We start from the raw sequence: 23,526 nt of genomic DNA, 5'->3' as shown, positions 1-23,526 counted from the left end.
TCAAAGGTTTCTTCATAATCAATCCCTTCTTTTTGAGAGAATCCCCTAGCTACAAATCTAACTTTATATTTTCAATGCTACCATCAGTAACATGCTTTATTTTAAATATCCACTTGGAAGAAACAACAGATTTTCCTTCAGGTCTTGGAATAATTTCCCAAACATCATTCTTCATAATAGATTGGTATTCTTCTGTCATAGCTTCTTTCCAAGCTGTATGTTTAATAGCATCTGAAATATTGGTTAGTTCTAATTTAGACAAATCATTCATGTTTGCTATATAACTAGAAAATCTTGTGGGTCTTTTGTTTTTTCTGACTATTCCAGAAGGTGTAGCAAAGCCTTGTGCTTCCTCTACTGTTTTAATGGCCCAAAGTGGTCTTTTCTTTGAATTTTGAGTTTCTCCAAGATTAAGGTTTTGAATTTCATCTTCAATTTCTTCCATGGTCTCCTTCCGAGACTCAGACTCAACATTTCTTTCAGAACTACGTAAAGGAGAGGGTTCTTCAGAACTTAGGGCCCTTTTGAATGCTAAATCTTCTTCAAAAATTACATCCCTACTAAGTTCAATATTTTTCTATCCAGGTATGAAAATCCTTTATGCTTTAGATGTTTCACTATACCCTACAAAAATACCTTTCCTCTCGGAGGGTTCTAACTTAGTTCTCTTTTCTTTTGGAACATGGATATATACAGGGCACCCAAAAATCCTAGGATGACTTATATGAGGTTTAACCTTAGTAAAGACTTCTTCAGGAGTTATCTCAAAGGTAGGAGTGAGGGCTCTATTTTGAATATAGATAGCAGTACAAGAGGCTTCTGCCCAAAGATAATATTCTAGATTTTGATCAAATATCAGTGCTCTAGCAACTTCTATAATTGTTCTATTCTTCCTTTCTGCTACCCCATTTTGTTGTGGGTTATAAGGAACAATACACTCCCTCTTAATTCCTGTTTCTTTAAAAAATCTATTAAACAAATCTGAGGTGTATTCCTCTCCATTATAAGTTCTAAGAGTTTTAATTTTATGTCCTGATAAGTTTTCAGTTAAGTTTTTAAATTCTTTAAATTTCTTTAGAATTTGTTCTGATCCTTTGCATTTTAAGAAGTAAATCTAAGTTTTCCCAGAGAAGTCATCTATAAAAAGTATATAGTACTAGAATCTTCCAAGAGAAGGAACAAACATAGGTCCACATAAATATGAGTTGATTAATTCTAAAACATTGTTAGTTTTTCTAGTGCTATCATGAAATGGACTTTTGGTGTTCTTACCTAGAGTGCATCCTTTGCATATGCTTGAGTGATCTTTATTCAGTATAGGTAAACCAATAACCATCTTCTCCATAGTTGATAACGTTTTGAAATTTAGATGTCCTAACCTTTTGTGCCATATTTCATTTATATCCGCAACTTCATGAATTAACGCTTGAATAGGTCAACTAGGTTCCAAATTTAATTCATACAAATACCCTTTTCTCTGACCAATCAATTTTGCTTTCTTAATTGAGGAGTTTTTAGCCCATGTTATGACTTTACCGTCCACGAATGCAACATTATGTCCATCATCTTTAAGTGCCGTAATTGACATTAGATTCCTTTTTATTCTTGGTGCATAGAGTACTCCTTTAAGAAGTAGAGAGCTACTTGACTTTAGTTTCAAGGTGCAATTTCCAATTCCTTTGATGAAATGTGCTAAATTATCACCGATGCTGACTTCGCCATTAACTTTTTCTGACATAGAGTCTAGTGCTTTTTTGTATCCTGTAATATGTTGAGAAGATCCACTATCAATCACACATGCTTTACTTGAGGCTTCATTTGATAGTGCCGAATACAATACACGATTCTCAGGATCATAGTTATCTTCTTCCCTAGTGATGTTTGTACAATTCACTTGTTGTTTAGAATTCTCAGGGCAATTTGATCTGTAGTGTCCAAACTTTTGACATTTGAAACATTTTATTTTGGATAGATCTTTCTTAGGTTTATCATTATTTTTGTTACCCCTTTTTTTTCTTGAAATGCTTCTTTTTACCTTTATAGGAATTTGTGTTAAGAACATGAAGTTCTTCATCTTCCGTTTTCAATTTTCCTCCTTTATAAAGTTTTCTGGATTCTTCTTGAAGATAGTCTCCCTTAAGTCTATTGAAGTCAGGAAGATTATCCTTGGCACTTACTCCTTGTGCAAATGGTTCCCATGAATCTGGTAATCCATCTATAGCCATCAGTGTTAGTTTTGTATCATTAATGATAGTTCCTATACTTCAAAATTCATCTCTTAGGTTGGCAACCCTTAGAAAGTAAAAATTCATCGATTCTTCCTTCTTTATTTGTATGTGATTTAGCTGCCTTTATAGTGCGAGAACTCTAGTTGCATTGTTGAGCTCATATGCATTTAGTAATGCATTCATCATATTAAATGCTGTTTGATGTTTCATTAGCATGGGTACTATATCATTTTTCACTCCATCTAATATGATCTGAATGGCTTTCCTATTTCCTTTACTCTAGATAGATTTATGAGGTTCAACAGTAGGTTGTCTGGATTCTGAATCAATAAATTGTTTTACTTCATTTTCTTTAAGAATCATCATGATTCTGAATTTCCAAGCATCAAAGTGTTCTTTCCCATCAAATCTGCCCTCAAGTGTAATTGCCTGTGCCATTGAAGATAGGAGAATGATGCTAGATATATATCAAGTCTGATTATTTAATTTGCAAAGCCTAGGTTCAACTACTACAGCTTTGATACCATGTAAAATTTCTACAAATTTATAAGTTTAGATCTGAGATAATATCTTTTATTTGTTGATGTTCTGATCTTCTTTCTTTCTGAATTTAGAATGTTATTTCAGAATATTAAAGGTTAGTCTGAAACTTGTTTATCTCTGCAGAACTTCATATAGGGCATTATGTTCTAAGGAGCAGACTTCAATGTTTTTGTGTGTCCTTAGACTAATATTTAACAAGGAAGACATTTTTCCTGAAAGTGCTTTTTTATTTAGAAATGGGTGACAACTGTATGAAAATACTTTATTAATTAGGTTAAGCTATGCTCTTTGCATTACTAAGCTTGTAGGAAATGATTCTGGCTATTTCAGTAAGTGTATCACTTCCACCAGTTTTTCATCAATTTTGCCTAATAATTTGCAGAAGATAAATAACAACATACACAGATACCTTGGCATCTATAATCCAAAAATGGATATGGTTCTAGATGGCTGCCAATTAGAGGATCTTTGTACCCTAATTAACCTAATAACCTTGTTGAGCATATTTCTACAGTTCTCTGTCTTCCTCATTTTCTGGCAATAAAATCTTTATGGGCTTCTTTACAAGTCTTATATATCGAGTTGCCAGAAAAATATTTTGAAATTTCTAATTTCTTTTTACTTCAATCCTATAAATTAGTAATTATTCCTCCAATGTTTCATGCATTTATCCTTCGTCTGGAGTTTAGTAGAATACCTTTGGCCAAAGGGGAGTTACTTGTGTAGACTCCTTCCCATTTTTCTATGCTTGTTTGACATTTCTTTTCAAAAGTTCCCAGTAACATTTAGACCAAGTATATTGCAAATTCTATAAATGCTTAGGCAATCACATTTTGATTTATCTTTTTCTACAATGTTGGTTTACATTTATGTATTGCTGTACAAGGGCATTGTCTAGATCCCAGATCTCCCTTAGGATAGCATTGGCCAATTATCTGTTACTAAATAAAGTTGCTCTTTTTAGAATTATATTTCCAGGTTTGTAGACATGGATAATGTAAGAATTTGCATTAGGCAAAGAATGAAATGCTGAGATCTAGAAGCTCAATTGATAGCACAAGATACACAAAATGATATGATCAATTGATTGATTCAATAATGATCAAGAATACACAAATAAAATGCCCATCACATTACAAATTAGATGTGCTTGAATATATAGGCAATGCATGATAATTAGGAGATATGCAAGTGATAACCTATCAACTAGATAAGGTGTAATCACATATCTACCAAAGGTGGATCATCCTCCATTGTACAACAAAGTATGTGCAACATGCGTAGTAATGAGAAGATGATGATGTGATGGAGCACTAAAGGTGGATCTTGCACGTAAAGAGGCATGAGATGGCAACTAACTCCACCTCAAGTGGATTTCTCCAACACCATGTGCTAAAACGAAATGCAAACTCCTATGTGGCTACATGACAACTAATATGCAAATGCTTTATCCGAAGTAAACTTAAGTAAAGTGTAATTAAGGATATTTAATTACACCAACGTATAATATTAACAATCTTTGTGAGAAACTGGAGTACCTTGTTCAGTATCCCCTTCATTTTGTAAGGACACACCACAGTTAATATGTGATAAAACTTCTTTAATTACCATCCCATTTTCATGTTTATCTTTTTATCCTTTATGAAAGTTTTCTTGATGGTGCTGGAATCGATGAGATCTTGCAACATGCCTTTGACAAGAGTCAGCTAGACCAAAATAAATTTACTTTTAAATGCTTACTGAAGCTTCCAGCCTTTTATAACACATGTTTCTTTTTTGTTCACCATGATTTTATTACTCAAATAATGCCAACTCAAATACTCCGTTTCTTATTTGATTAAGTTCAATTTTAATCTTTTTGCAACTCGTTTTGCTTTAGAAGATAAAGTAGCATCTCAAGGTTTCTTCTATATTAACAAGCTTTGGATGAACCTGACAAGGATTTGGTTTATACCTGTACTTTGTATTTAAGAACAATTTAATGGAAATTGAAATTAACAACAAGGACATCTGCTGATTGACTTTTCTAGGTTTCTCCTAAATGTTCAATTAAATATCCTGTTTGTATTGTAAATTGTGAGCTAGGTTTAAACGTTAAAGGCATTTCAGATCTGGCTTCCAGCCCCAGATTCAGAATGTGAACTAATAGATCTTATTAAATTGCAGTGGTTCTTTTGGTAGCTTCACTACAAATTATTACAGGCTGTGCTGGGAGGCCATTTTATCCACTTCCAAGCAAAAAAGAAGATGGAAATCGGCAGCCAATCCAGACAGCAGGTCCTTACAATATTGCTCATCGAGGTTCAAATGGTGAAATACCTGAAGAAACTGCTGCAGCTTACATGGTGAGACTTTTAAAAACTCTTGATAATACAAATAGATTATTTTCAATGCATTCATGAACCTGAAGGAGTTTTCTTGAAAAGTTCGTTACTACTGCCGAAAGTTTGTCTAGTAATGCCTTACTCTAGCTTATTATGTTTAGTCAATTTCTGTGACAATAGACGTATAACCCATGCTGGTAGATATTTGACTTGAAAACTATTGTGAAATCTTCTTTTGTTCCTTAATTGGATATTTGTATTTGTACCTGTATATAAGCAGGACATCTGGTGTTAGGTTTGCCACCTCATGTTATGTTTTCATTCTTAGTGTTCTTAGCCTTACTAAACTTTATGACAATTTGTTACGCCAATGGGCATAACTATATTGGTAAAATGGGGTGGAATGGCGTGAGCCTGATGATTAAAAAATGTTAAATAAAGATACTTTTGTAGCCAACAAAGTAAGAGACATGTAACTTGATTTATGGATACCACTGAAATACTTTTGTTTATGAATAGTATTTTAATACTTCTGAAACAATAATTTTAAATTATTTTTATTGTTAGAGAAGATCGATCTAAAATATAACTTATATCTTCTCTAAAGTTAAAAAAGTAAAATCTAAAATACACCTTATAAATAGTTTTTTTTTACTAATTATATATTATCTTTTAAAGAGTGGTTAGCATGTATTGTTTTTCTCAGAAATTAGGCTCATTTATGTTTAGTAAAAGAACTAAATTCTGTATCTTTAACTGGCACAAATAATTTCTATTCATTTGTGTGATATAGACATTTATGTATGAGTATACTATTAAGTTAATTTTGATTATTTTATTATTAGTTCCTGCCATTCGGCAGGATACTATAGCATCTGACTAGGTGCTATTTCCAATTTACTTTTGACCAATGGTAGTGGTTTATTTAAAATACACAAACTTCTTTTATAATGTATTTGCTTTAGGTTGAGTTGTCAAATCATTACATGTGAACTGCCCATTGGTCCCTTAGGTGAACAGTAGGGCTTCCAGTTTTCTCTTCAATGTTTGGGAATATTGATTTCTTGCAAAAGCTAAAGTGCAATTGACAGCAACATGTTTTCTCTCTACGTTGATGATTGATGTGTTTTCACTCATTACTCTTCTGCCATAATATCTTTCCCACTGCAGTTTATTTACTGCGTAGATTGCATAAATTGTGTTAGGTGAACGTCTTGTGGTTCACTCACTTTGACATGTCATTCATTTTTCTTGTGCCACGAAACCAAGCAAAATCACATAAAATCTTTTGTCCTGCACACTTCCTTATTTTGTTGTTTCAGCAAATTCTACAGGTGTCTGCATTTGGTCGTCCACCAATTAATGCAATGGGTAATGTGTCTCGGTGACATTTGACAATCTTGAAATTATCTCATCTGCCAGTTCCTAGAAAGGACTGTTTTGTTTCTTAGTTCAGATGTTCTTCTTCCTGCTGTGCATAGAGAAAGTGGTAAGGTTTTGGGGTGAACTCTTGCAATCTATTTCCTCTGCAAACACTGTTTAATATGAGCACATTGTCGTTTGCCAACTCTGTAATCTCGTCCTTGCCGTTTTGTCCGCATTTTCAGTGAGGCCATTCTAGATCAATTGTGTTTCTTAAGGGTATGTTTCTCTGAAATTACATATTTGGAATTAGTTTCTCCTTATAAGATGTGGAGTCGTCATTTTGTTTGTAATAAATTATATTCACAATCTTTTGTTAAGAGTTTCGCTGCAATGAAATCGGCAGCTGTGCAGCCTCATATGCCCATCAATACAACCTGTCCAAACCCGATTCAACCGAAAAAATGGCATGCCTAACTGCTGAAATGATCAACCATAATGCACTGATACCTATATAAATGGAGATCGTGCCAAGCCTAGATATCAACTAAAAGCAAGAAGCGGATTGACTGGCAGAGCTTTGAGTTTGGAGTGACTGGCAAAGCTTTTTAAGTAGTCAGCATGTAAGATAACTAGAACAAGGAAACATGCTTAATGTTTATTATTGGATTTGCTATGGTTACCATGATGATTTAGCTGACAGAGTAGATACTATGGGAAATTTAGTAACACTCCTCCGATTTTACAGAGTCACCATCTACCATCTCTGATTCTTAGTACCATTCCTGTGAATTTGACAAGGCACGTGAATTGTGAATAACAGATATGGACATATTAATGAATCTCCCAGCCAATTTCTTTTCATGCAAAGTCCTTACTACTTAATTGTTAGTAGTGGCACGTATCACTAAGGTCTTAGATTAGTATAGAAATATAATAGATTTTAATTTTTATTAAAATATTTATTGTGAGGACGGGGATAAATGTAGCAGCCCGCCTTCAATTGAAGCGATTGATCACAGAAGCTTTAACAAAATTTGGAAGATTCATATTAAGCAAATGACGTTTGGCAACTGAAATGTTCGACTCAAATGCCAAGTGTATTATATTGTATTATATTGTATTCTTTAGTTTTAATAATAAGAAGTAGAATGAAATAAATAGTGACGAAAGAATAAAGTGACATTAAACTGCTTCTGCTATGGCTGTTTCAATATATGCTAATTTGATCAAAGGGTCTTTCTCCCTATTGTCATATTGTTCCAAACCGTAGGTATCGAAAATCATTCCAATGACAAGAACAGTTATCAATCTATTCCAAATAGTTGCTGCAACATCCGGCTATAAAAAACAATAAAAGAACTTCGGGCAGGAACTCGATGCAACGCGTCCTTGTTAAATTAAGTAATATTATAATAAAATTGATCATACCTATTATATCTATTTAATTTATATTACTAGTATAGATACTTCAAATACATTGAGATATTAAAATTGTTATTGAGAATAAATAGGTCATAGAGTGATTGCTCTTAGTGTCATTATACAGACGTATTTAAGATATATATACTAATAACGATAGGTGATATTAATCTTGCATTCCTGTGACTATATTTTAAATTAAATATTTAAAAAATTGATTATTAGTTTATTAGTCTAGAAGAATCATGGAAGGTGAATTTCGATATCCCACATGAGGAGAAACTTTTTTTTGTAATTAAAAACATTATTTTCCTAGCACTTGGAATCTCGTTGCAAGGCAGCAATGAGTGAGGAAGCTTAATTTTGCCAATGGCAACATTTGTGGATACTTGGCATGAAGTGGAAGAGAACCTTGCTATTTATAGTGGTGTCATCTATGACGTTATATGAGGTGTAAGAAAGTGTTGTTGACTATGTGTAAGAAGTTGGCAACCTTTCTAGTATATAAGCAGTTATTATTTTTCCTTTTTGTGGGCTGTTTTTGTACTCTAAAAAAATTGCATTCGTAGGTTAATTAGAAAAGTATTAAAACTTCTAAAATGATGCTTGTAATCCCCATACACATGTTATAAGGAATCTTTTACTTATAAATTACTTTTCTCGTGATTTAAAGTCCACTTGGTTAAAACTCCATGGAAATTATGTGTGGACTACTTCATGAAAACGTTAATAGTTTCTTGTATCACTTTTGCCTATATATCTAGCTTGGAGTAGGAGGACAAAACTACTACTTATTTTACAAATTTTGGAAATAATGAAGTGTTGTAAAATTTCAGAGGGAAAAGTTGTATTGATGCAACTCTTTTGAAAGGATTAATATAAGCTTTGGATTTCTTTGGGTGTGGACTTTTTCCCTGAAGGGTTTCTCCACATGTATCTTGTGTAATGGTTTGCTTCTTTTGTATTACTATTTCCTTTCCATTTACGTTTGCCACTATTACGCTGTGTTAGATGAGGACATTGTGGTGATCACTAGGGACACTAGTGGTGTTCACTAGGGGCACTAGTGTAATGAGCCCTGCTGGCTCACTCAAAAAATATGCTAAAGAACGACTTTTTCCTTTTGTGTAGTCTTGTAATTATTATTTTTGAATATATAGAAATGCTCATAAAATAACAAAAATTGAAACTAATATGAAATGGCTACACAATGATCTCAATCGCAATTATCAAAATTGCAAATTAATTACAATTCAAATAACTCAATTTATAACGGAACTTTATTTAGATAATGGTGTTGGAAAAACAACTTGTAGCAGAGGTGAATGGAGACTCCACGCCAAATCTGGTGTAGTAAAAAATGCCATGCCAATCCCTATAATTTGCAGCCTTAAGGAGAAACACTGCCAGTAGTGAGTTGTAATGCTGCTGGAGACCAAATGCAACTCACAAGTTGAGAACTCTACCCAACGTGCAATGATTACACATGTAAATAAAGCCCAAACATTGCTTCAATCAGGTAATTGCAGCACACATAAATGCTGTTAATTGCAGTTCTATAAACCCTTGCAACAATGGCATCCAAACTTATTCTTCTCCTTAACCAAATCGCAACAGATGGAATGACTGAATGATTTACAACAGCATCATTCAATCCTCAGTTGATGATACACAATTAATTCACTGGTATGAATCCTTAACCAAATCATAGCAGATGGAATGATTGAATGATTTACAACAGCATTATTCTATCCTTATTAGATGATACACAATTCACTGGTATGCAAAACTTGCTCAAAGTGCAAGCAAATTCGAGGAAGAACACCAAATTTCCTCCAAACTCACACTGAAACCCTTGGTGCTCAATATTATCAAACAAAGATGCAATAATGTATTAGGTTGATTGGTCTCATGAAGGTATTTTATAACATTTACAAAGCCCAAGTATTCAACAACACACTAGCCACCCAATAGGTTCTTAGATACACCTTTTATAGAAAAGCCCTTTGCTTTATACTTAGGCACAAATTTGAATAATGCAATTTTTTAACTTCCCAACCTTTTCAATAGTATTGTTATATTTTAACACCCTAGGTCATTGTTTCTTGTTCCCTTGAGATTTAAAACTTCTCAACTTGGTTCCAATGAGCCATGACACTAAGGTGGCCAATATAAAATACCAACAAAAATAATAACCTCAACATATTTAATTGAATAATAATCATAATTCACCCGTCTTGTGAAAATGATTGAAGAACCCTCAGAGTTGAAATCTGACAACACATGAGCGATCTCGATGAAGAAAGATTATGGATGAACTCATGGAGTGACTTACTAAAAATAGATGCTCCTTCCAAGATTCTTGGAGGCCAAACGAGAAGCTTAAAATAAAAACTGAGAGCATCATTCAACTCCTCTAAAACATCTGAGCTCATTGGAACCATCTATTGACTTATTATAAATAGTTAGTACCACCAAGCGGAGTCATAACCCTCAACATGCGCCTCTAATCAACAATATTAGCCTACAAGGACCCGGTAATAAGTTAAATCTATCCACTGTCATGGTAATGCTAAAAAGGGGAAATTACAATCTTCCCTCCTCGAGATTCCTTGTCCTCAAGCAACCACATGAATTAAAGAAACACAATGATCTACCCGAATCCCAAGGATAAATCTATATAATATCCCTCGTGTCACTTGCAAACTCCTATGACTATACCAATATCCACAAAGCTATCCTGAATGTATTGTCACCATGCTAATGATGACAACTCAACCAATCCACAATGCTAAATGTGTCTCCACCTAAATCCTAGTAGAGATGCAATTCACATTCATCCACAACCAGAAAGAATGGATATCCCATATTAATTGATAGATCAAATATCCTTGCACACTCTACCAATCTGCTCTGAGGATGAAGCTCAAAGGACAAGAACTCTCAAAAGTAATTGTACTGAAACTCAGATATCCATCTTTTGTAGAACTATCATGGATATGTTGACTTTGCAAGTAGCTTCCTACTAGCTTGCAACTAATAACCCCATCAACTGTAGATAGTGTAAACCCATCTCGTAAAGGATGGTATGAACTTGGTGCCAACCCACTCATGTGCAAAACCAATTCCTCTACTTGTGGATCAAAAGAAAAATGATGAGCACTCCTCATAGTGTAGCTGTGATAAATTCCACCAATCTCTGTTAGAGGCTCATTATCATCAAAGCGAAGACCAAGAGATGGCTCCAATATCCATCACCAAACAATTGGTTGATCAAGATCCAAGGTAGCCTATCAACAAATCCAAGCACAAAATTCCTGTAGGAAGGCATTGTAGCCAAAGTCTCTACAATCTTTCCCACCAAATGTCGAACACTATGATAACCCCGAACGAGAGTACCCTCAGAAGCTTTGTAAGGTCCCTCTTGCAATTCCAGACTCTCAAGCAAACACTCCATAAAGGACTCGGTGCAGTATAAATTATATGAAGCATGAATGTGCTTCCTTGCAATCCACAATTGATCCCTCTAAAACTATAGCACTACCATCTATCTATTGCTATCAATTTTATGAGATGAGGTAATAGATTTTCTTTTGAAACAAATATCCATGAGAGCTCGTCTCCAAATCAGATGATTCCCTGCCCAAGTCCTATGAAGAAGTAGGATTAGTGTTAGCAATTGGCACACAACTCTTTGAAGAATCCAATATTGTCACATCAAGATTCTAAATAACTTGTTCAACGTCATTTGTCAATATGGTAACTACTGGGGACCTAGTATAACAAGATGCTCTCTACAGTCCTCCACTGATGCACTTATCTTATCTAGAACTATTACACTCATAGAAAGGATGGATGTAACTTCATCCTCATTCCATACATCATCCCTATCCGTGGAAGTCAAATCACCACCAACCACCACTATATGTAGCTGAACTAGATCTAGGTTGGCTTAGATTGTACATACTCCAATTCCACAATTGCCCCTCTTAACTGTAGCTACGACTCTTGGAGAGCCTGGGTGCTCTCCAAAACTACGGAAGTTGCCGTAGGCTCATGGGTGAGCTTAACCACCTCCTCTTTCCCTAACAACGCCTCATAACATGTGCTACCCACTCAAGAAGGTAATCTCTATTAGCTACTAACTTTAAATAATTACGCTTCACAATCATGACAACCTCTTGAAGTGAATGAATCTCCACTAGGGAAAGGCAACTACCACCATGCTCGTTTGACATAGGAGCATACCAACCAATTACAACTAACATCTGTCGGATAGCATCATAATGCTCAAGAGTTGAAAAGATATCACTCTTGCTCACCTTCAAGTGTTTGGTCACATGATGTCTCTACATACCCTAGCTCCTACATAAGCTCTCTGACTCTTGGACAACACTGTGATAGGAAACTGTATCCGTACAGTTCATATCATGATTACTTTCCTCATGTATAGCAATAACCTCGCACATGTCCACCAACTAGGGACTACCACTGGGTACCTCTATCAATACCTCCTTTGAATAACTGGAAGCCGCTATTGTATCAACCTCCTCGCATGTCTTTGCTTCTCCCTCATATGTAAGTCCTTGTAAATCATGATCTTGGGACCTATCATCATCCAATAACAACTTTGAGTCATCATTGATCATGTGATATGATATACCAAACTCAGTGTGGCATGAATCATCATCACATGAAACATTAGAGATCCCCACATCACTAGTGTTAAAACTATAACTTTCGATTCTCATAAAATCTGATTGTGCAGATCGCACATTCTTTGTAGAGCATATAAAACCATTGTTAAGGCTATTAAAACATTGCCCTTTGAATAGGCATGATTGGCGGTCCTTTTAGGGTGACTCTAAGTTAGCATTAAAACATTGACAATTAGTTATGTTTGCTGTTAAATTAATGTCCTTTCGAGGTGCCGATTACGAGGAGTCTTTGTGAGCGAACCTAGATAGGGTCATGTCCCTTTAAGGGACATGCCCTTTGGTTATTATATATATGGAGGGTATTGTCCCTTTAATCAACTGCTCCTTTAATCAACTCTACCTCAAATCAATTCTTGCTGTGATAAATAAGTTTTCAAAATGTCAATTAATATTATCATCTCCTTTCAAGGTCTGACATTAAAGAAGATTAGAACAAGTCTAAGAAGGTTTTATCTCAAATCTGATATTCAGAATTTGCAGAATATTTACATGAGATCAAAGCTCTAGTAGTTGAACCTAGGCTCTGCAAATTAAATAATCAGACTTGATATCTAGTATCACACTTATATCTTCAATGGCATACACAATTAGACTCGAGGATAGGTTTGATGAGAAAGAACATTTTGAGACTTGGAAATTCAAAATCATGATAATTCTTGAAGAAAATGATGTAAAACAATTTATTGATTCAAGATCCAAACAACCTGCTATTGAACCTCATAAAATCATCTAAAGGGAGAAGGAAAGCCATACAGATCATATTAGATGGAGTAAAAAATGAGATAGTATCCATGCTAACGAAACATCAAACAACATATTATATGATGAAATCATTATTAAATGCATATGAGGTTAACAATGCAACTAGAGTTCTCACACCAAAAAGGCAACTTAATCATATACAAATAAAGAAGGGAGAATCAATGAATTCTTACTTCTTAAGAGTTGCCAATCTAAGAGATGAACTAGCAAGTATAGGAATCATAATTAGTGGCACAAAACTGACACTGATGGCTATAGATTGATTATCAGATTCATGAGAAAGATTCGCATAAGGAATAAGTGCCAGAGACAATCTTCCTGATTTCAATAGACTTAAAGGAGATTGTCTTTAGGAAGAATCCATAAAACTAACTGAAGATGAAGAACTTTATGTTCTTAACACAAATTCCTATAAAGGCAAGAAGAAGCACTTCAAGAAGAAAAAGGGTAATCAAAAGAATGACAAACCTAAGAAAGATCTATCTAAAATAAAATGCTTCAAATGCGAAAAATTTGGACACTATAGATGTAATTGCCCTAAGAATTCTAAACATCAAGTGAACTGTACAAACATAACTAGGGAAGAAGATAACTATGATCCTGAGAATCGTGTATTGTATTAATCACTATCAAATGAAGTCTCAAGTAAAAGCATGGGTGATTGATAGTGGATCATCTCGACATATTACAAGATACAAAGAAGCACTAGACTCTATATTAGAAAAGGTTAATGGCGAAGTCACCATCGGTGATAATTCAGCATATTTCGTCAAAAGAATTGGAAATTGTACCTTGAAACTAAAGTCGAGATTTCTCTTCTTCTCAAAGGAGTACTCTATGTACCAGGAATAAAAAAGAATCTAATCTTGGATACAACACTTGAAGATGATGGACATAATGTTACATTCATGGATGGTAAAGTAATAACCTGGGCTAAGAACTCCTCATTTAAGAAATCAAAATTGATTAGTCAAAGAAAAGGGTATTTGTATGAATTAAATTCAGAACCTAGTTGACCTATTCAAGCCTTAATTCATGAAGCTACGGATATAAATTAAATATGGCACAGAAGGTTAGGACATCTAAATTTCAAAACTTTATCAACTATGAAGAAGATGGTTACTTGTTTATCTAAATTGAATAAAGATCACTCAAGCATATGCAAAGGATGCGCTCTGGGTTAGAACACCAAAAGTCATTTCATAATAGCACTAGAAAAACTAACAATGTTTTGGAATTAATCAACTCAGATTTATGTGGACCTATGTCTGTTCCTTCTCTCGGAGGATTCTGGTACTATATACTTTTTATAGATGACTTTTCTAGGAAAACTTGGATTTACTTTTTAAAATGCAAAGAATCAAAAGAAATCTTAAAGAAATTTAAAGAATTTAAAATCTTAACTGAAAATTTATCAGGACATAAAATTAAAACTCTTAGAACTTATAATGGAGAGGAATACACCTCAAATTTGTTTAAAAGGTTTTGTAAAAAAACAAGAATTAAGAGGGAGTATACCGTTCCTTAGAACCCTCAATAAAACGGGGTAGCAACAAGGAAGAATAGAACAATTATAGAAGCTGCTAGAGCTATGATATTTGATCAAAATTTAGAATATTATCTTTGGGTAAAAGCCTCTTGTACTGTTGTCTATATTCAAAACAAAAGCCCTCACTCCTACCTTAGAGATAACTCCTGAAGAAGTCTTTATTAAGATTAAACTCAATATAAGTCATCTTAGGATTTTTGGGTGCCCTGTATATAGCCATGTTCCAAAAGAAAAGAGAACTAAGTTAGAACCCTTAGGGAGAAAAGGAATTTTTTTAGTGTATAGTGAAACATCTAAAGCATATAGAATTTTCATACTTGATCAGAAAAATATTGATTTTAGTAGGGTTGTAATGTTTGAAGAAGATTTAGCATTCAAAAGAGTCCTAGGTTCTGAAGAACCCTCTCCTTTACCTAGTTCTGAAAGAAATACTGAATTCGAGTCTCAAGGGGAGAATATTGAAGAAATTGAGGATGAAATTCAAAACTTTAATCTTGAAGAAACTCAAAATTCTAAGAAAAGACCACTTTTGGCCATTAAGACAATAGAGGAAGCACAAGACTTCGCTGCACCATTTGGAACAATTAGAGAAAGCAAAAGACCCAAAAGATTTTCTAGTTATACAACAAACATCAATGATTTGTCTAAATCAGAACCAACCAATGTTTCAGATGTTATTAAACATACAACTTGGAAGGGTGCTATGACGGAAGAATACCAATCAATTATGAAGAATGATGTTTGAAAATTGTTCCTAGACCTAAAGAAAAACCTGTTGTCTCTTCCAAGTGGATATTTAATATAAAGCCAAATTTGTAGCCAGGGGATTCTCTCAGAAAGAGGGTATTGTTCATGAAGAAACCTTTGCTCCTGTTGTTAGATACACCTCTGTAAGAGCAGTCCTAGCTATTGCAGCATTGAAGGGATGAAAAGTACATCAGATGGATGTAAAAACAACATTTCTGAATGGAAAGATTACATAAGAGGTATATTTGGAGCAACCTGAAGAATTTGAAACTCATGATCCTAATGTTTTTGTTTGCAAGCTCAAGAAAGCTCTCTATGAGATTAAACAGGCTCCAAGGGCTTGGTATGAAAGAATTGATAAGTATCTCATCGGCTTAGGATTCTCCAAAAATGAAGCCAATCCAAATCTATATTATAAAAGGGATAAAAATGATATGGTAATTTTGATACTGTATGTTGATGATTTACTAATAACAGGTGATGGTCATCTCATAGATCAATGCAAGAAAGATCTAATTAGAGAATTGGAGATGAAAGACTTGGGACTCCTTCATTACTTTCTAGGACTAGAAGTATGACAGAATTTTGACAGCATTATACTTAATCAGGGGAAGTTTACATTAGATATTTTGAAGAGATTTGGAATGTGGAACTGCAAGTCTATGTCTTCTCCAATGGAGACCAATCTACATAAACTTAAAGAAGTAGCAACAGAATCACCTTCCATAGATTCTACTCTCTACAGATAGATGATTGGGTCTATTATGTACTTGGTAAATACAAAACTTGATATATGTTATGCTGTTAATGACTCAAGTCAATTTATGTGTGAGCCAAAGGAGATTCACCTAGTTGCAGTTAAACACATAATGAGATACTTACAAGGCACTCTTAACCTTGAGATTTTGAAAAAGTACTTCAGAATGTTGTTTTAGTTTAGGATCAGCAATGATATCATGGATATGCAAATGTAATGACCCTTACTATAAAGGCCACTGAAACCCTCAAACTGGACTTAGGAATTTTGTCAAACAGTTGGCATGTAACCGAATAAGGCTGCAATATCACTAATTGTTGTACAACGAAACCTCAATATATGATGCCAATAATGTATGAACAACAATTCCAGATTATAACACTACCAATCTAAGAGATAGATGACAATATGAAACTCAAATATGAAGTCCAATGCAATTCTGATTTTATGACAGCAAATAGAATTGATTACAATGAGAGACTGTCACAACTATGCACTTCTATTACATCAAGCTCTTGACAATGCAATGTTATGACATGAACAATAACCCAGTTCAGATTTGGAATGCAAATGACGAAACTTTTACGACAGTTATTAATGACTGGAAATAACTATTTATGCAATGACAGTGCTGACTGTTCTAATCCATAACATGCAATATTTTGGCAATCAAAACTTCAGTTTGTGCACCTGGAATAGCTCCAATTTTGCCGGATATGAATGCTGAATTAATGCCACACGAAGACCTCACAATCTGCCCCAAACCGACTCACAAAATTGCTGCTGCTGCCCAACTGACAAGGCCGTACAGGTACGGCCTGGTACGACTGCTAGATAAAAATATTGCAGCGTTTTTTGTCACTCCAAAAGCAATAAATCTGGGCGCCTAGGGTTGCGGAATAACCCCCTAAAATATGAAATTCATCCGTCAAGCCAATTAGGAGTTATGAGCAAAAATGTGGGTCCAAACCCTGGACTGGCAGTCTGAAAATAATGCACAACTGTGTCTTCAAACCCTGTTAATCAATCCACAAATGCTAGGGCACAACTGAAACCCTTATTCCAACCAAAGTCGCCAATCCAAGGGAGTGATTCGTTCCCAAAGATCAAATAATAATTTGCAGACCCAAGAGACTACAAATTTGCTCCACAATGGAAGAAGTAGAAGAAATCTCAAATCCAAGCATGTCCAAAATGAGAGGCCCAACCCTCTATTTATTCACTTTTCTAAGAAGTTGCTAGAATTTCTAGAAACATCCTCTATAAAATCTCTTTATAATGCACTTTTTCTAGAACTTCTAGAAACATCCTTCATAAAATCTCATTATAATGCACTTTTTATAATAAAGTAATTTTATAAAATAAAAAGTGCAACTCAACTTAAAATTATAGCATGTAGGCCCCAATAACACATAATAATAAAATATAACCTGTTAACACTTCTTCAAGAGCAAGATACGACCATCTGATCCGCAGAATTGACTCTCTCTCCACACCATTTGCCTACGAGAGTCTGGAATAGGCAAAATCCATGATCAATGTCATGTCGAACTAAAGAGGGGACATTACAGTCCGCCCCTCCTGAAATTGCTTGGCCTCAAGCAATCTCAACGCCGGGTGCTGCAAAATAGCTTCCCCCTCCCAAGTAGCATCCTCAACAGGTAGATCTTTACACTTAACCAAGTATTCTCTAATCACTCTTCTGCGAAGCTGCTTTTCTCTGCTCTCCAGGATGGATTCTGGCACTAAAATCAATTTTCCCTCATCGTCTAAAGGAGGTAATACTGCGGAAGGCACCACATTCTGACCCAACGCCTTCTTGAGGCGGGACACATGAAACACATTGTGCACCCTGCTGTCTGCCGGAAGCTCCAACTCATAAGCCACCTCACCAATTCGCCTGATAACCTTGAATGGTCCGTAATAGCGTGGCTTGAGTTTCTCTGCACCACTCTTCTTAAGAGTAGATTGCTTGTATGGCTGCAACATGAGGTAAACCATATCATCCACCTCAAAACTATGCTTAGTCCTCTTCTGGTCTGCATACTGCTTTTGCTGGTTCTGAGCTCTCGCAATATTATCTTTGAGAGTAGCAACTATATCCTTACTCTCCTGTAATAATTCTCTTGCACTGGGTACCCGGCTGTCGCCCAACAACAAATCCAAGAAACTAGGTGCTTCATAACCGTAAAGTGCCATGAAGGGTGTCATCTGTATAGTGATGTGATATGTAGTATTGTAACAATACTCGCAGAGATATATCCATCTGACCCAAGCTCGCTGCTGAGCTGCCACATAATTCCTTAAATACCCTTCCACCCATTTGTTCACAATCTCCGTCTGACCATCGATTTGGGGGTGATAGCTAGTGCTGGGTGTAAGCTCCGTGCCACATAATTCCTTAAATACCCTTCCACCCATTTGTTCACAATCTCCGTCTGACCATCGGTTTGGGGGTGATAGCTAGTGCTGGGTGTAAGCTCCGTGCCACATAACCGGAATACCTCCTGCCAAAAATGACTCATGAAACGGCTATCCCTGTCACTCACAATGTTCCGAGGCAATCCGTGTACTCTGAAAACCTCCCGAAAGAAAACCTCTGCCACCTGAGCTGCTGAGTGGGTAGTGGTGATAGGAAAGAAATGAGCATATTTTGTTAATCTATCTACCACCACATAAATACAATCCCGTCCTTGTACCTTGGGCAAACCTGTGATAAAGTCCATGGAGATGCACTCCCACTTCCTGTCAGGGATCGGAAGTGGCTGTAGGAACCCTGCTGGATAGGTGTGTTCTTGTTTGTTTTGCTGGCAAACAAGACACTCTCGAACGTACTGCAAAACATCAGCTTTCAGCCCCTTCCAAGTGAACCACTCTCGAACTGACCTGTAAGTCTTGAAGTACCCGGGATGGCCTGCTGTCGGTGAGTCGTGAAATGCTCTCAAAATCAGTTGCTTAACCTTCGATCTTGGGACTAGGTAAATCCTGTTCTTGTAAATGATTAAATCATCTACAAGTGTGTATCTGGTATCAATCACTGTTCCCTCCACTATATCGGAGGCCCATGTACCCTTGGCATACTTTGCTATAATCAATTGTCGCCAATCCTCTGATATCTGAACCATAAGAGTGAGGTGTGGCCTTCGAGAAAGAGCATCTGCAACAACATTTTGAGTTCCCTTGACATATGAGATGTCAAAATCATATGCTTGCAACTTACTTACCCACTTTTGCTGGCGATCATTCAGGTCCCGCTGTCCCAAGAAATGCCTCAAACTGTTATGATCAGTTTTAATACAAAACTTGTTACCCACAAGATATTGTCTGAATTTGGCCAAAGCATGCATGATGGCCAACATCTCCTTATCATATATACTGAATGAACGCTCGGGGCCTCTGAGCTTCCTGCTCTCATAAGCTATGGGGTGCTTATTCTGCATAAGTACAACACCTACTCCCTCTCCAGATGCATCGCATTGAAGCTCAAATGGCTTCGTGAAATCAGGTAATGCTAGAACTGGGCACGTAGTCATTATCTCCTTAAATCTCATAAAACAGTCTTGTGCCTTCTGAGTCCACACAAATTCCCCTTTTTTCAGTAGATCTGTCATGGGAGCTGCATGTCGTGAGTAGCCACTGACAAACCTACGATAGAAACCACATAAACCAAGGAACCCCCTCAACTGTGTAAGGTTCTCTGGTGGAGGCCAATCAACGATAGCGCGAATCTTTTCAGGATCCATCCGCACTCCATCTGCACTAATAATGTGTCCCAAATATAACAGCTCGGTCATCCCTAAGTCACATTTGGACTCTTTTGCATACAAGGACTCCTTCTGTAAAATGCTCAACACTGTCTCCAAATGCTCTAGATGCTCCTACCATGATCGGCTATAGATCAAAATGTCATCAAAAAACACCAGCACGAATTTCCTCAACTGATGGTGGAAAACTCTGTTCATAGTGGACTGGAAAGTGGCAGGTGCATTGGTCAGACCGAAAGGCATGACTACAAACTCAAAGTGCCCACAATGACATCTGAAAGCAGTTTTCTCAATATCCTAGTCACGGACTCTGATCTGGTGATATCCTGTTCTCAAATCAATTTTCGTGAAATAACAAGCCCCATGCAATTCATCTATCAACTCATCAATGCGAGGAATGGCATACTTGTTCTTAATGGTTCTCTTATTTAATTCCCTGTAATCAACACACATCCGAAGAGTTCCATCCTTCTTTTTTACCAAAACAACAGAAGATGCAAAAGGTGACTTACTTGGTTGGATGTGCCCCGTAGCTAGCAACTCCTCGATGGTCCTTTCGATCTCATCCTTGAGTCGCTTTGGGTGTCGATATGGTGTGATCATGATAGGCTTAGCACCTTCCTCCAGCTCAATAATATGCTCAATGCCTCTGTCCGGTGGCCTGCCTGGTGGAATCTCACTGAATACCTTTTCGTACTTAATCCTCAATTTCTGAATATCAGGATGATATTCCGTCTTATGTTGCTCCTCCTGTGTAGGTGTCAAAGTACAAACTGCTGCCCACTCTATATCATTATGCCTAGTTAATCTCTCCAGCCGCCTAAAGGAGATAGTCCTGATGTCTCCATTACGGATAGCCTTAAGCACATGAGTCCTACCATTCACTTCGAATTGTATCTCCATATCCTCTAGTCTCAGGGTAACCACCTTCAATGAATGTAGCCACTGCATTCCAAGTACTATATCCATGTCACCCATGTTGACCACATGATAGTCCGCCTTAAACTCATAGTTGTTCAGGCGCAAAGGTAGGTCTCATACCATCCTATCACAACGAAGAGTGTATCCATCAGCTACCTTGACTCTTAGTCCCACGAACTCCTCAGTAATGAGTCCACGCTTCTCCACAAATCGTGCATCAATGAAATTATGTATGGCACCTGTGTCCAATAATGTAATAACATTCTGCCCAGCCAAAACTCCCCGAAGTCTGAAAGATCCCTCTCTCTGGATACTAGACAGTCGTGCTTCCTGTAAATGTAGCTCTGTTCCCTGCTGTTGCCCTGCACTGTCTATCTCCTGCTCTCCCTCTGCTTCATCAGGATCCTCATCATGATGTTCTGAACTATCTGAATCTGAGCCTTCGTAATAAGCCCACATTGCTCGGTTGGTCTTCCCTTTTGGCCTCATAGGACAGTCATGGCCATACTCATACGGGCCTTTGCAATAGAAGCATAGCTTCTTCCTACGCAAGTCATTAAGTGTCTCCTTGTCCAACCTCTTACTTTCCTCCTTAGGTAGCTGTGCCTCTCTATGAAAGGGTTTCCTATCGCTATCTTTTCCTGAAAGGAAACTCTTTGCCTGGAATTTATTTTTAGAAGCTGAAGAGGAATCCATGTCACGAGCTTTCTTAATGGCTTCCTGCAAAGTGGGAGGGTTGAGAGCTTTAATCCACCCTCTCAACGGATCAACTAGCCCATCCATAAATAAAACCAATAGCCTCCGTTCAGATACATCTGTTACTAACACTGCAAGTTTCTGAAATTCTGAGATGTATGTTTCCAATGATCCCCATTGTTTAAGCTAAGCTAACTCCTTGAAATGGAGTTCTGGATCCTTCTTATCAAAACGTTCAATCAGTCTCTCCGTAAACTCCACATATGAGGTAATGTGTGCATGACCCATAGTGATCATACCATGATGCCACCACTCGTGTGCTAACCCATCCAAGTGAATTGCTGCATACTTAATAGCTTCTTCCTCAGACATAGGGTTCAATTGAAAGTATGTGTCAAGTTTTTGAACCCAAGCTCTTGCTGTAGACTTCCCCGAGCCATCATAATATGGTAACTGAAGTTTCCCTACTTTCTTTCGTAGCTCATAGCTCTGAGTCCTGTCATGTCCATGAGGCATATGCTTCATCCGCACATCCATATACTCTCTAAAGGTGATTGCAGCTATAAAATCTGGACCTCCTGCTTCCCAATCTCTCCTCAGCTGATCCTGTATGTCAGTGATCTGGGGTTTTGGTACTGGCTGCTCTGGAGCTCTAGGAAGGAACGTGGGAATCATAGGTCTCGAACTCACTGTCCTAGCTTGCTAGGGTGCATGACCGAAATTGTTCCCAATTTGTTCGCCTCCATTATGTATCCCATCCTGATTATTCCCATTCTGATTGTTACCATTCTGATTATTTCCTCCACCTATGTTAGCGTTCAACCCCATTTGACGAGCCATCATCTGCATCATAAGCTCCATTCTCTGATTCTGTTCCTGTGCTCTTTGTTCGGCTAATCGCTATCCCTGTGCCAAGGTGTCTAATAACTGTAAAAATCTTTCCTCTTGCTGATCTGGACCGGCATTCCCGCCTCTATCCATATTGTAGTCGTAGTCTTGATCAAAGAATACCTCCCCTGTGTCTGTATGACTGGATTCTATATCCACCTGTACAGATGAGCTAGACTGTTCGCTCTGCAGGTCTAAAATCCTATCTTGTCTTGCTTTGGTATTGCGGAAATTATAAAGCCTCTGTCGCATGCTCATAAATGTTCTGGTTTTAGTGTTTTGACATTTCGTCAAACACTTTCCCTCCTATCCAGCTGTTCCAAATTCCCTATAAGACCTCCACAGGATGGCAGGACTTATTGCTCTGATACCACTGTAATGACCCTTACTATAAAGGCCATTGAAACCCTCAAACTGGACTTAGGAATTTTGTCAAACAGTTGGCATGTAACCGAATAAGGCTGCAATATTACTAATTGTTGTACAACGAAACCTCAATATATGATGCCAATAATGTATGAACAACAATTCCAGATTATAACACTACCAATCTAAGAGATAGATGACAATATGAAACTCAAATATGAAGTCCAATGCAATTCTGATTTTATGACAGCAAATAGAACTGATTACAATGAGAGACTGTCACAACTATGCACTTCTATTACATCAAGCTCTTGACAATGCAATGTTATGACATGAACAATAACCCAGTTCAGATTTGGAATGCAAATGACGAAACTTTTACAACAGTTATTAATGACTGGAAATAACTATTTATGCAATGACAGTGCTGACTGTTCTAATCCATAACATGCAATATTTTGGCAATCAAAACTTCAGTT

The 23,526-nt window shown here is 36.6% G+C and overlaps 1 protein-coding gene across 1 annotated transcript in view; it reads left to right on the top strand.

Annotated features, from left to right (window-relative positions):
* GDPD6 (PLC-like phosphodiesterases superfamily protein) overlaps positions 1-23,526 on the top strand; it is a 108,763-nt gene that overhangs the window by 7,460 nt on the left and 77,777 nt on the right. The window contains exon 2 of the mRNA XM_089807663.1: positions 4,938-5,116. Within this exon, the coding sequence (XP_089663789.1) occupies positions 4,938-5,116 (179 nt within the window). The remainder of the gene's footprint in view (positions 1-4,937; positions 5,117-23,526) is intronic.

This window comes from Cupressus sempervirens, chromosome 10 (assembly GCF_028749045.1).
Source record: "Cupressus sempervirens isolate cs-2001-9-10 chromosome 10, ASM2874904v1, whole genome shotgun sequence".
Taxonomy (NCBI): domain Eukaryota; kingdom Viridiplantae; phylum Streptophyta; class Pinopsida; order Cupressales; family Cupressaceae; genus Cupressus; species Cupressus sempervirens.
The sequence above is the reverse complement of the archived record's forward strand: the minus strand, read 5'-3'. Positions and strand labels throughout refer to the sequence as shown.